At 37.4% G+C, this 14,727-nt stretch overlaps 1 protein-coding gene across 1 annotated transcript in view; it reads right to left on the reverse strand.

Moving 5' to 3' along the window:
- Positions 1–10,998, reverse strand: part of CPED1 (cadherin like and PC-esterase domain containing 1) — a 421,919-nt gene extending 410,921 nt beyond the window's left edge. The window contains 2 exon segments of the mRNA XM_020966339.2: positions 9,817–10,456; positions 10,784–10,998. Coding sequence (XP_020821998.1) covers positions 9,817–10,065 — 249 coding nt within the window. The 5' untranslated portion in view covers positions 10,066–10,456; positions 10,784–10,998.
- Between the last annotated feature and the right edge of the window lie 3,729 nt (positions 10,999–14,727).

Genomic DNA, 14,727 nt, shown 5'->3' on the forward strand with positions numbered 1-14,727 from the left:
GTCAGGCAAAAATTAGCAAAAGTAGTAGAGAAATTTGTCCATACTCTTTTTGCTTCTCATCTTCAGAGGCTGCATTGAGTGCACAATCATCTGCAAATAAAAATCATGCACCAAAACTCCCTCTCCTTTGGTCTTGGCTTGTAGCCCTTTCAAGTTGAAGAATTTACTATCAGTGCAGTAGCTGACCTTTATGCCACGTTCATCCTTATTGAAGGCATTTGACATTGTGGCTGAAAATATCATGCTAAAAAAGCACGGGAGCTAGCAAACAGCCTTGTTTCACCCCATTGGTGACTGGGAAAGCACAAGAGCATTGTCCGTTATCCAGAACCTGGGCAAGCATGCCATCATGAAATTGATATACAGTACTGATGAACTTCTCTGGGTAGCCAAATTTTAACAATTTTCCGTAAGTCCTAACAACTGACAGTATCAAAGGCCTTGGTCAGATCTACAAATATTGTGTACAAACCTATGTTCTGCTCCTGGCATTTCTTTTGGAGTTGTTGGGTAGCAAACACCATATCAATTTTCCTAGGCCCTTCCTAGAGGCAACTAGCTAGGAATCCCACTAGATAGAGCACTAGGCCTAGAATTAGGAAAACCTCAATTCAGATCTGGCTCAGACATTATTTGTGTGGCCTTAGGCAAATTATTTCACCTCTGTCTGTCTCAGTTTCCTTAACTGTAAAATGGAAATATTAATAACACCTACCCTCCAGGGTAGTGATGATCAAATAAGATAATATTTATAAAGAGCTTGGTGCATAAGAAGTGCTTAATAAATGTTTGTTTCCTTCCTTCCTGTATAAATCCTAGTTCATTGTCTAAATACAGTGCCTACTCAAGATACATTTACTGTTGGACTAATTTAGTGGGTGACCCACTAAATTGCATATCATAGTCTGGATATGAGACGCGCTTTTTCTTTTCGTCTTTTCCCCTGTGGGCTGTTGTCACTCTCTTTTGAGTAATTAGGTAGCTCTGAACAGACTCCGTAGTATTCTGGTGCTTTTTGAAACAACACAATTCATCTCCAAACAGTAACATAGGGGGACCTCACCATCTATATGGAATCCCTCTTTGATTTGGACTCTAATGAACCCCTCTGGTAAGCACACATTCTGTCCCTCTCCCTTTTTCTTTTGGCTTAACTTGGTGTTGATTATCAGAGGATCGTTGAACAAGGTTACTTCTGTTGTTATGTCTATCAAGAAATCTTGAATAAACTCATCATATATATAGAAAATACCTTGTTAGACTAGAGTCTTTAAGGCTACATTTTCCTCTACAAAGTTAAATGCTTTTTGTAATAAAGAAACTAAAAACATGAGGATCTTATTTCTCTATACTTTTCTATAAATTGTACAAATGTGAAAATGTGGCCTGCTCTAGAGAAAATTGTTAGAAAAACCCTGTTAGTTTTCTTCTCATATTTTTATTAAAGAATGCCCTCAATATATGTATGTATATCTAATATATGGGTATGCATAATAATATATGTATATGCATACAATACAAATATATGATACTTGAGACTCTCCATACTGATGTGTATAGATCATTCTCATAAAGATTTTATAAAGGCATAGACTAGCACTATTTAAATGTCAATAGTTATTATTATTGATGTCTTCTTGATGTTTTTAATAATAATAATAATAATAATAATAATACCATCTCTGATTTTCTGATCCTTCAGAATCTCCCATTTTTTCAATGTTTTGAAAATTGAAACCTGTTTATAAATTTTTTTTTTCACCTCTAACATAGTTTTCTTCTGTGTTTACTTGGTCTGGTCCAGTTGTTCTTCCTATCTTTTTCTTCTCCAGTAACATTTCTTCTTCCTCATGTAACACACTTCAAGGAATGAGGTGGTGATCCCAAATGCAGTGGGTACTGTCATAGATGAAAGCAATATTTTGTGATGGAAGTTCTGACAGATCTACTCTATTTCTACCTGTTTGTTGTCTTCCTTTCATTTTCATCTCTAAATTCTCTTGGGATGATTAAGGTTAGTTGGGAATTAGACCAAATTGGCTGTAGACTCATTTTCCCTTCAGTTGCCTTTCTGTGAGATTATACTGGCTCACCATCTTCACTCATAACAATTCAAAAATTACTTTATAATCTAAATTTGTATTGCCTTTGGCTGCTGTATCTCTCTACTTAGTGAGAACATCAAGAATTTTCTGTGTGATGTGGTTTATCATTATTAAGTGAGATGACAGATGTAAAGCAAGCACTTTACAAACTTCCAAGGGTTATATAAATGGCAGGGTTGTTTTTTTTATTTCTTGTTGAGATTCTATCCCAGATCTTCCTGACTCTGAAGCTAATTCTATATCAAATCTACCATGTTGTCTCTCTGCGCATTTTTCAATAACAGAACTTCTTTTGAAAGCTTAAGTAGATACTGTTTTAAGACCTGCTGAAACATAATTTTAAAAAACCCTTAAGCTTTCAGAAAAGAAAGCTAGGAAGAAAATGGGGAGTTAACTTGAAAAATATCTGCTTAGCAGAACACTTTGGAGGGGCAAAGTGGAGAGAGCAGTTTATATTTTGCCAAAAACAGGGAGAGAGTTCTTTCTCAATATGGAAAGTTGGCAGTGGCCACATGATGATCTCAATCTTTCCTGAAAATAGTGCTAGACAATGAGCCAGATCTTGGTCTTAAAGGTATAATTGGTGAAGTGCTCACATCTTTATTTTGTGGTCCACACCCCTTCCTGATTCGACTGACAAAGTATTCTTAAAAATGATTATCACTAAACTACTTCAAGATACTCATTCATGAATAGTAAGAACTGTAATTAAAAACAATCAAAGTAGTTGGAGTGATTCTAAAGCCATAATTTGAAACTATTATTTCCTTCAATGATGCCTTCTCTTTTCATGAACCTATATAACGGAGTCCAAAATAGGTCTTTTGTGAAATTTAAATACAGTTGAAGCTGTATATTTTTAGGTACAGAAATGTAATTTAAAAATAATAAAGGCATGGATTACAACATATACACCCAAAGGAGAAAGAACTCTAATTGTTTGGTACATTTTAGAGGGAATTTTTCTTCAGAAAAGAATTGGACTATATGGCCTCTGGGCTTCCTGCAAGGTCAGAAATCTGTAAGTCTATGAAAATGCTAATAAATTGCTTAGTATGTTGTCAGGAGGAATTTTAATTTGATCTTTCAATAATTCAGTCAACTCAACAAATATTTATTAAGTGCCTACTATATGCCAGGCACTATGCTAGGAACTCAATGACAGGAAATAATTTAACCTCTCATTTATAAAATAAATAAATGTCTTAGGCAGTTGTAAAGGATAAATGGCATATTTCTTAGGAAGGATTTTTTTTCATTACCTGAATCACTTTTTGTCAAGTACCTCAAATAATTAATTACAGAATATATGTCCTTCTCTTTTACTTTTCTTAGAAAGATATAAGGAAGGTTTATGTAAATCTGTTCTTGGCCAGCTTCTTCATGATTGACTCTCCATCTTCATATCCTGGAGAAAAGTCAATGCATGAAAATTCACCCTATGTCAAAACATGGCACAAATTATAAGCTAAACATGGAAGCAGGTGGTAAATGTTTGGAGATGTAGTTCTCCTCCTTACCAAAGAGGCTTCTGAAGTGTTTCTTGTGATTTCAGTATCTAACTTATGGAATAAAATTGTTTAAGACTGTGAACAATTTAAAATAATGTCCATCACATGTGTTCAGCATTTCTGGGAAAAGAATTCAGCATTGAATGTTTTAGACAGCCAGCCAACGAGTTTCATATGATTTCTAACTAAAGGGAGACCCAATGTTGAAGGCACACCATTAACAGTTAACATATGACTAAAGTTACATGCAAAAACACAAAAGTCATATAAAGTCAAGTAGGAAAATAAGAAACCTTTTGAAGTCAGTGAATAAAAACTTTGTCCTCAAAATATCATCTTCCCTGACTTAATACCATCCCAGGCATTTTTAAAAACAGAAACTTGAAAACCTAAAAAAAAATCCAACTACTTTTAGAGATTAGTTTTTTAAGAGTTTATTTTTTTTTAAATTTAGTAAATGTTTGAGACAAAAATTAAAGTGAGACAATCACTTTAAATATAATAAATTGAACTTTCCGGTAAGCTTTGTTGTTCAGTTGTTTCAGTGAGGCGTGACTCTTTATGACCCCTTTTGGGGTTTTCTTGGCAAAAATACTAGAGTGGTTTGCCGTTTTCTTTTCCAGTTCATTTTACAGATGAGGAAACTGAGGCAAACAGAGTTAAGTGACTTGCCCAGGGTCACACATCTAGTAAGTGTCTGAGGCCAGATTTGAACTCAGGAAGATGAGTCTTCCTGACTTCAGGCCCAGCACTCTACTTACTGTGGCACCTACCTACCCTCCCATTAAGCTAGATGCTTCCAAATAAGGATGAGATGTTAGTAAGTAGGGGACTAAACTGGAAAAAATACAGGAATAGAGAAGGATTTGATTTAGTCAGTGTGAGCAACTCCCAGTATGAGAATTTCTTCCACCAAAGCGATGCCAAGTAACCAGTACAATTTCATATAAAAGTTCTACGTCACTGAGGCCCATAGGATTAAGTGGTTTGTACTCAGGTCTTCCTGACTCCAAGATTACATTCCTTTCACTATGCTGTACCACTTCTACAAACTAGGGGGGGAAAAATAAGAAACAAATTTATACCCTGAAATTCAAAGGCAATATGGCACAGTGGATAGAAAGCTAGCTTCAGAGTTAGGACAACCTCAGTTTAAAATCCCACATCTGTCATATGCCAGCAACATGACCTTGGGTAGGTCTCATAACCCCCTTGTTTCTCCAGGTAATACTTGATGACTGTAAGTTGAAGATTGCTTATGGATCTGCAATGATAAAAGGAGCTTCTTCCCTGGAAACTCCCTGCACCAGTGAAATCATGGGTCTGAACTAAAAAAAACAAACAAAAAACCCCCACTATAATTATAGGACAGTTTAAAATGCTTGCATTTGACTACAAGTTATATTAATTGTCTATTATTGTCACATATGTCTCAAAGTTAAGGTGTTTTTTAACCTTCTGATTGATAACAGAATAAGCACTGAAAAGGAGTCAAAATAGAAAAAAAATTAGTCAAAGTCAAGAAAGGCTTTAGCTCTATATTATTTCATATAATTATAAATCCTTACAATTGTGATTTCACAAAGTAGTAGTATAGACCTTACATTTTTCTTTGGAGAAGTGGTCTGAGGTAGAAGATGAAAACATTGTATTGGGGGTCCAATAGTATGCTTGCTCATATACTACGTGCCATCTCTTGACTCTCACCATTTTCTTCAGCTATCCCTTGTGCCTGGAATACTTCCTCACCTCTGCCTTCTAGCTTCCCTTGATTCCTTCAAGTCTCAGCCAAAGTCCCATCTTGGGCAAGAAGACTTTTCCAGTCCTCTGTAATACCAGTGCCTTCCCTCTGATTATCTCCAAGTTAGCCTGTGTGTAGATCTTATTTGTATATAATTGTTGGTACATTGTCTTCCCCATCATACTTTGAATTCCTTGAGAAACGGAACTGGATTTTACCTCTGTCTGTCTGTCTCTGTCTCTCTGTCTCTGTCTCTGTCTGTCTGTCTGTCTCTCTCTCTCTGTCTTTCTCTCTGTCTGTCTCTGTCTGTCTGTCTGTCTGTCTGTCTGTCTGTCTCTCTCTCTCTCTTTCTCTCTCTCCCCGGTATTTAACATAGTAACTGGGCCATAGTAAGTACTGAATAAATACTTGTTGACTTGACTTGCTGGGATACAAAAACAAAAGTTAAACCATTTCTGTCTTCAAGAAGCTCGCATTTTATCAAGGGAGATAATAATAGGGTGAAAGGGAATAAGGATTTTGAAGCCTACTGTGTGCTAGGCACTATGCTAAATGCTTTACAAATAGTATATCATTAGAAATAACATATATTAGTATATACAGAAGACACAGAATAAATAAAATGTAATTCGGGAAGTGCAGTTGCGGATTTTTAAGATATGGAGTTGAGGAGTGCCTTGGAGTATAGCCAGTCTAAAATCATGGAGAAAAGAGATAGTGGGTATCATGTGAGGAACGGCAAATGGTCCAGTTTGGCTGGCCCAAAGAGCATGTGAGAGGCAGAAAGGATTTAAACACCAAACGAAAAAGTTCATACTTTGTAGAAAAAGCAGGGAACCAACAAAGACCCAGGTGTAGGCCTGATGCTGTAGCACCACCCATTTTCAGGGCTAGTTGATTTGACAGGGAACCACTGTAGTCTACTGAACAGGAGAGTGACACACAAAAAAAAATTATTTTGGCAGATGGAGGACAGACTGGAGAAGGAAAAAACTTGGGGAAGGGAGACAAATTAGAAAGCTAGTTGTTCACATGCAAGGTACTGAAAGTTTGAACTAGGGTGCGGTAGGCACTTAATAAATATTTACTGCTTGATTGATTGCTGGATGTACAAACAGCAAGAAGGCGATCAATCGTTGCTAGATATATTGTTGATGCGGAATCAAGATCTGGTGATTGATTGGATATGTGGGGTGATGGTGACTGAGGAGTCAAGTATGATTTCCAAATCGTGAAGGTTAGTGATAACCTTTACAGAAAAAGAGGAGCCAATCTGTCCTCTACACTACAGACCAATTAAACTTTTTAAAAGCATAGTTCAAATTGTGCCATTCCTTAGCTCATAAACCTTCAGTGACCTCTCACTGACAACAAAATAAAATCCATTCTTCTTAACCTGGCATACAAGGTCCTTTGCAATAAAACCTCCATCTGTCTTTCCCACTATTCTTTTACAGAAACTCTATGTTCCCAACAATTCTTATTCTTCCCTCTTACTTTCCTGGCCCAGAGCATTTACTCATGCAATTCTACCTACTTGTAATACCTGCCCTCCCTACCTTCTCAATTTTTGTCTGTTGAAATTCTATCCATCCTTTAGGGCTTAGGATGTAGGGAATAGAGCGGTGGGCCTGGAGTCAGGAAGTCAGGAAGACCTGAGTTCAAATCCAGCTTTAAAAACTTACTGTGTGACCTTGGGCAAGTCACTTAACCCTTATTTGCCTCAGTTTTCCTTATTCTAAAATGGGAATAATAATAGCACTTCCCTCCCAGATTTGTTTTAAGTATGAAATATTTGTAAAGTGCTGAGCACTCAGTAGGTGCTATACAAATGCTAGTTTTTATTGTCAAAGTTGTTTTTGCGGCTGCTGTTATTAGCTGTTATCTCAAGTACTTTGCCTCCAAAAAGCTTTTACTGAATCCATCAATCAAATGTAATATCATTCTAACTGGTCACTCTGCCTTGAGTCTTTCCTCTCCCAACTCATTCTTCACATGGCTGCCAAAATAGCTTTCCTAGTGTGGAAGTCCAATTGTCTGAAAACCTTTCAGCAGTGAAACCTTTCGATGATAAAAAACTCCAAAGGTTGACGTTTTAGGCCATAGTCTGGCTCCAACCTGCCTTTTTAGTCTTATTTCATTCTACTTCTGTTTACACACACACATTCTAAGCAAACTCTGCTATTTGGTCTGAGTAGCCTCTGAGATTCTTTCTAATTCTAGACAAATGCTTGTCTGGATCCCCAGTGTTATCTGCTACACACCTACAAAGCATGATTGTAGATATTCCTTTTACTGAAGTCTTTCTCCTTGCTTATTTATCACTTTCGCCTTCTGTGATCTCTCCTTATATTTCTTCAAGTACTTTGTCTAGATCCCTATTCAGCCCTGATCACAATCAGATAGATAGACAGACAGATAGATAGATAGATAGATAGATAGATAGATAGATAGATAGATAGATAGATAGATGGAACACACACACATACACATATATACACACACATACTACATACATATACATATACACATACTTCTTTATGTATATTATATATTCTACTTTATATATATATATATACTTCTTTTTATATATGCACTTTAAGAATACACACACATATACATACATATATTTTGTCTTATACTCCATTATGTTATAGCTATTATCTATTATATCTATGCAGTAAGCTCCTTAATGAGACTGTATCTTAAATCAGTTAATTGATCAACATACATACATTAAACGTACTAGGCACTGTGCTAGGCCCAAGAGATAAAAAAAACAAAAGTGAAACAATCCCCACTAGTTCAGGGGAGTGGGTATGGAAGGACAAATGGACCATATATACATGCACAAGTATATATATAGATTAGATTAAAATAAAATGAAGGTAATTTTAGGAGAAGGTTGCTAACATCTAGGGATATCAGGAAAGACTTCATGTAAGAAAGAGCTGGTGCTTGAACTGGACCTTGAAGGAAACTAAGTTTTCTAAGAGGTATCAATGAAGGATGAAGCAAAAATGCATTCCAGTCATGGGAGACTGCCTTTACAAAGGCATGGAGTCCGGAGATGGAATGTTGTGTCTGAGAAACAGCTCAACAGCCAGACAGGTCATATTGTAGGATACGCCAAGGGCAATTACATAGAATAAACCTTAAAGAGTAGGATGGATCCAGATTGTGAAAGGCCTTCCATGCCAAGCATAATAGTTTGTATTTTTTATTAGAGGTTATAGAGAGACACTGGAGTTTATTGAACAAGAGAATATCTTCCATGATGTTTAAAATACTTGGTGAATTGATTGATTTCTGTTCAGAAACCTATTTGAACAATCATTCAATAAAGTTCTATTCCATTTATCAATATCCTTGGTGCTATGCACTTCTAATGTAGTTATAATGTACTAGCACCAGATTCCCAAATAAAAATAATTGCAATGGAGTCTTGTTACAAATCTAACTATGATAGTATGCAATTCAGTATAAGGCAGGTTCACTGTCATGGGAGTTTATTGCTGGTAATATCAGAAGGATTTCACTCTCACATTGCTCTATCTATAGTAAGGAACTTAGAGGACAGTGTAGTATTGAAGCTGTGGTGTATGTACTGTGTGTGGAGTAGGAATGTTTTTGACAAGATTTGTCAAAGTTCCCAGAAGGGCTGTAAGCATAATCTATACTTTTCTAATATTGTAGATTACTGACTATTGTGATTTTCATGTGAAGCACTTCCTAAAGATTGTCAATGAGACAGAAAATATTTTTAGAAACATTGCATTCCACTTATTAAAAATACATTCAAAAAGTTTTTTAAAGAAGTCATAGAAAATCTTCAAACACATTTATGTAGTAAAGGAATATATGGTTATTATTTTGCTCCCATAGTTCTTGACATTAATACCCATGGTCTGGTGTAAAGAGACATTATTTTTATGAAGTTCTATGAATCTTTGATTTACATGCTTGCCCTGAAAGAGCATTTCTAAAAACTTAAAAAGCATAAAACCTACCCAAAAAGTATCTGTCAGTTAGCCATGATGAACTGAAATTCTGAGAGAAAGAGACAGAGATAAGGAGAGAGAAGATGAGAGAGAGAGAGAGAGAGAGAGAGAGAGAGAGAGAGAGAGAGAGAGAGAGAGAGAGAGAGAGAGAGAGATAAGGAGAGAGAGATAAGAAGAGATAAGAAGAGAGACAGGGGGAGAGAATAATTATGGAATAGTTTAAGCAAATTTATTTAGGATTTTCTGGCCGGCAACAAGCATGCTAAAGGCTCGAGTTAATGTTGACATGGGTTTTTGAACTTCACATTGTTGTGAGGTCATTCTCAGCTCTGTTTATACTCTGGATCTCTTTCAGACCACATGAAGGTTAATTTTAGTTATACAGGAATAACAGAGAGAAAGGCAGAGTGCTACCCTTGTGAAAAGTGGTCTCACTTAAATTCATTAGATTTGCTTACCTTTTGGGTTACCTGTGCGCCATCTGATGACGGGAAGCAATATGTATCCCTTGTGGCAGTTTCCTTGGATTGGCTTTGATAACTTTCAGCCACTTTGTATGGGGAAGCCCCAGTAACAGCTGATATAAGTTTCCTCGTCCCTATGAGTGTCAGAGTCTGGTAGAAGAGGCAGATTGCTACCACTAAGCCCAGAAAGAAGGGTCTTGGGCAGAAACGCCGGCGACAGAGGAAGATCTGGCGACAAACCATGACCAGTTCACCTTCACTTGGCCCCTGTCCACATTGCTGGAAAACACATAGCAGCTATTTGTTGTTGTTGTTGGCAGTGTAAAAGGCAGAAACGTGTCCTCTTTTTTTTTTCCACAGCGAAGTCAAGTTTGCTCCATGCCTTCTCCTGAACTTTCCAAGAAAGCTCGCCAAGGAACCATGGGGTCCCCCAAAGTCAGTGAACAATGGACAAAAATGCTTCCATGAGTGACAGTCATATGCCCAACGTGGGTTTAAGAACCCAGACTAATGATGATAGCCGTAATTAATAAATCTAAGCTCCATATGGTGCCAATCTTTAGCTTCCTACACTGTCTTGTTTTTATAACATCCTTTAAGTCACTCAGTCAAGGAGCGGAAGTCTTGGCCTCAGCTTGACAAGAAAAGAAAAAGAAAAAAGCTCAAATCAGATCATAGCATCTAAGAATGCAATCAGTTAAAACCAAAAGAGCTTGTAACACAGCTGGATGCTGGCCAGGTTTCCTTAGCAGTTTCTCAGTTTTTTCCCCTCTCCACTTTAAATCATTCTACTTTTATGCTCCTTAAAACAGTCCCCATTCAGTTTAAAACTGACATTTTCCTCTAAGCATTTATGGATTTAAGAAAAAAATGAACATCCAGATTGAATGGATTGTCTTCACTGTTAAAACCGCTTCCCTTCATTTCATTCAGATTTAAGTTCAAAGTTCTGTGTACTTACTTAGTTCTCTTGTTACCCGAAAAAAAGTTCTCCATGATCCCTTAATAGTTCGCAGACTAAAACCACTCGGAACCAGACGATCTTATGACTCCAGAACATCTCCTCCACCACATGCAGGCGTCCCCCCACACACGAGCAAACACACACAAACACACAACACACGCAGGCACCCTCTGAGCTCAGCTGGACCACAGACATTGTATAAATAAAGGCTGGATTTCTCAAGGAGGGGCGGGGTTAAATGTACTAAGACTGCCCATGCAGTTTCAGGGACAGCAAAAGCAGGATGTCAGCCCTGGATCAGAAGGAAGAACTGTATTTCTGTCAGACTGTCTATTTCCACTCAACAGAAAGTATATTTCTCATTTGTCTTGGACTCTAAGTGACTTAGCCATGACTACTTGCTTTTGTATCAGTTTTAGAGTCTTTTTTCAGGAACACTTTTGATACTAATGTATCAGAAAAACAAGTAGCCTTCAGTTAATTGAAAACAAAGTTCGAGGGAAAGACTAAAACAGATTCCAATTAACATGCTGGAAGCTTTCAACTTTAGGGATTCGTGGTTACACTCACACGGAGCTACATGGTCAGTATCCACCATTTAATATTCAGAAAGCAAAATCTGGACTGAAAATGCCAGGGTAAAAATGCCTTAAGAGAAACTTTTATTTATTTATTGGTACAATATTGAAGCTCTTTAGAATGCCAATTTTTGCTCCTACTATTTCCTTGCTTTTTATAACACCCTTAAACTCACATAGTAAAGAAGCATACAATTAATATTTTGCTCCTAATCTGATAATCACACATCCTTGTTCCCGATACCTTTCCCCTAAAGTGGGACAAGAGGTGAAGGTGAACATAGCAACCACTGGACAATTTTTACACCTTACCAAAATTTCCACAAAAGTCATACCTCTCTTACTATCTGTGAGAGCTGGGGCAGGTCATGTAACCTCCTGGAGTCTCAGGCAGTATGACCCATAAAATCCCTTTTAGCTCTGAATCTATGAACCTATACACCTTCAGGCTGCTCTGACTAGATCCTAATAGTAATTTGAATAATAATTCAAATTTACATCACCCTTTAAGGTTTATAAACCCTAGGAAGTGGCTAGGACAAGTATTTTCATCTCCATTTTATAGATGAGGCTCAAAGAAATTAAGCGTCTTGCCTACGATCGTATAAGAAGTGTCAGAGTCAAGATATACATCTAAGTCCTCCCTACTGCAAGTCCTGTTGTTTTCCATTGGCATCTATTTTTTGCCAGGGTGGCTTAGAAGACATCTAAGGAAGCAGGAACTACCCAACACAAATACCCTCCCCCAACCCCGATCAGATATTCCCTAGACCTCAAGAACTGACTCAGCCTGGCAGCAAATTTCCTACTATGACCACGAATGGGAATTGGTCTGTAGTCCAAACTGATGCATGCAAAATATGAAGTATTATAAGGTCCAAGAGTCTCCCTAGAGTGAAACCTAGGACCATTCTACATAACTTTACATCTTCCTTAACATGCTCCTTCATAGGCTGGGCACAACAACACCATATCCCTGTGTTTCATAACTATTCATCGATCAGTGAGATAAGTTCTGTTATGCTTTCTTTAAGAAAACATATTTTCTTTGAATCTAACCTATAGAACAGTTATATTGAGGTGGTGGCTTTACATAGTGATTCATTGATTTATAGAAAGAATTTTCACTTTTCCTGGATTTACCACAGGTCTCCTAAAATAGCTAGTATATTGGAGCTGGCAAGAAACTTGGAAGTCAGTTAACTGGAAATTGTTGGCAGCTAGGTGGTACAGTGGGTAAGTGTTCTAGACTTGGAGTTAAGAGGAGCCATGTTCAAATCCTACCTCAGATACCTCCTAGGTAGAACTGTGGATAGAATGCTGTGCCTACAGTTAGGAAGAGCTAAATCTAGCCTCAGTATTTTCTAGCCATGTGATCCTGGGCAAATCACTTAACCTCTGCCTCAGTTTCCTCAACTGTAAAATGGGAATAATAATAGTGCCTACCCTCCAGGGTGGTTGTAAGGCTCAAATGAGATATTATTCACAAAGCTTTTAGCATGGCATTTGGCACATAGCAGGCATTTAATAAATGCTTGTTTCTGGGGCAGCCAGATGACACAGTGGATACAGCACCTGTCCTGGAGTCAGGAGATGTTGAGTTCAAATCCGGTCTCAGACCAGACACTTGATACTAGTTGTATGACCGTGGGCATGTCACTTAACCCCAATTGCCTAAAAAAATATGCTTGTTTCCTTCTTTCCAAGCTGTGTAACCTTGGGCAAGTTACTTAACCTCTCAGCCTCAGTTTCATCATCTGTAAAATGGGAATAACTGTATTACCTACCTCACAGAGTTGTTATGAGGATCACATGAGATAATAAATGTGAAGTGCTCTGTAAACCTTAGAGTGCCATCTAAATGGTAGTTATTATTGTCATTATTGTTATCACAGTGTTATAGCAGCCAATGGAGAGTTTCAAGGAGTGGGTGACCTCCAGTGTTGGAACTCACTGGTTTGTTGAGTATAAGGTAACAGAGACGACAGGTAAGGGAGCTGTAATCAGAGATCACAGAGATCTTTGAAGTGAAACATTTTCCTCACAACAAACCTATGAGAAATATTTAAAAAGTGGGGTTCAGAGAGGTGAAGTGATTGGGTTAGGGCCACTTTGACTACAGATTCAGTGTTCTTTCCACTGTTGCCTCATTCAAACTAACTCAAAGTGGGTCTTGGAATGTTTGAAATTGCAGACTCAAGGAGAATAAGGAGTTATGGCAATGAGGAGTCTGGATGAGAAGTCAGTGAAAATTGCTGGGGGCAGTAGTGATGGGGAAGAAAGGAAAAAGGAAATCAGGTTTAAAAATGATCTAGGAAGATGAAAATGGGCCCTGTGGAAGTGGATGACTATAGCATTAATGATTTGAAGGAAGTATTATTCATTCATTCTAACTTGTATTAGATGCCTACAGTGTATGGAGCACTTAATAGACTTAAAAATATGGCACCTTTCTAGCCTTATTAATCAGACAGAGCATCTTTTCCCATTCAATTCAATTCTATAAATATTTATTAAACACCTACTATATGCCACATACTTTGTGGTTTATCCAAATTGACCTTCTTGCTACTCTTCATACAGACTCCCCATTCTTTGTCACTGTGCCTTTGCAACGGCTGATCTCGGTTCCTGAAATGCACTCCATCACCTCCACTTCCTAGAACTGCTGGCTTGTTTTAACTCAATTCAAACCCTATTGCCTCATGGTCCCTTTGATTGCTCATATATTTCTGCCCCTAAAACTTTGTATTTTTTGCGTATGTATATGTGTGTATACATACTCTTATATGTAAATGTCTCACCAAAGGAAATGTAATTTCCTTGAAGGCAGGGATTGTTTAATTTTTATCTTTGTATCTTCAGTGTCTAGCACAGTACCTGAACATAGGTGTTCAACAAATGTTTGTTGATTGTTTGTAAGGACAGCCTGTGGTGCAATGACTGGAGTATTGGCTTTTGAGTCAAGAGGAGAAAAATCTGAACTGTCCAATTGACCGTGGACAATTCATTTAATATATCTAGGCCAAAGGCAAACCATATGACCTATCTCTTAAGTCACAAACAAGTTATGATCACCATTTGATGGAGGCAATTCCTATACTGTAGGTTTCCTATGTTGACAAAACCACGGTCAGTGCACTTTTGAAATATATGGTATTTCCTGTCTAATTGAGTTATGAGACACAAATAACTATGGTACATGATATTTAATGATGAGTACACTAGGGAAGAGGCAAAGTAAAGTTGTATGTGAGCTAATCAAGGTCATGAGACCATGGATATAGTGTAGGAAGGAATCTTAAAGTCAATCTACTTCTAACTCTTTGTTTTAGAAATGAGTAAACTGAGGTCCAGAGACAG

Source organism: Phascolarctos cinereus, unplaced genomic scaffold (genome assembly GCF_003287225.1).
Source record: "Phascolarctos cinereus isolate Bilbo 61053 unplaced genomic scaffold, phaCin_HiC Scaffold_1;HRSCAF=81, whole genome shotgun sequence".
Lineage (NCBI taxonomy): Eukaryota > Metazoa > Chordata > Mammalia > Diprotodontia > Phascolarctidae > Phascolarctos > Phascolarctos cinereus.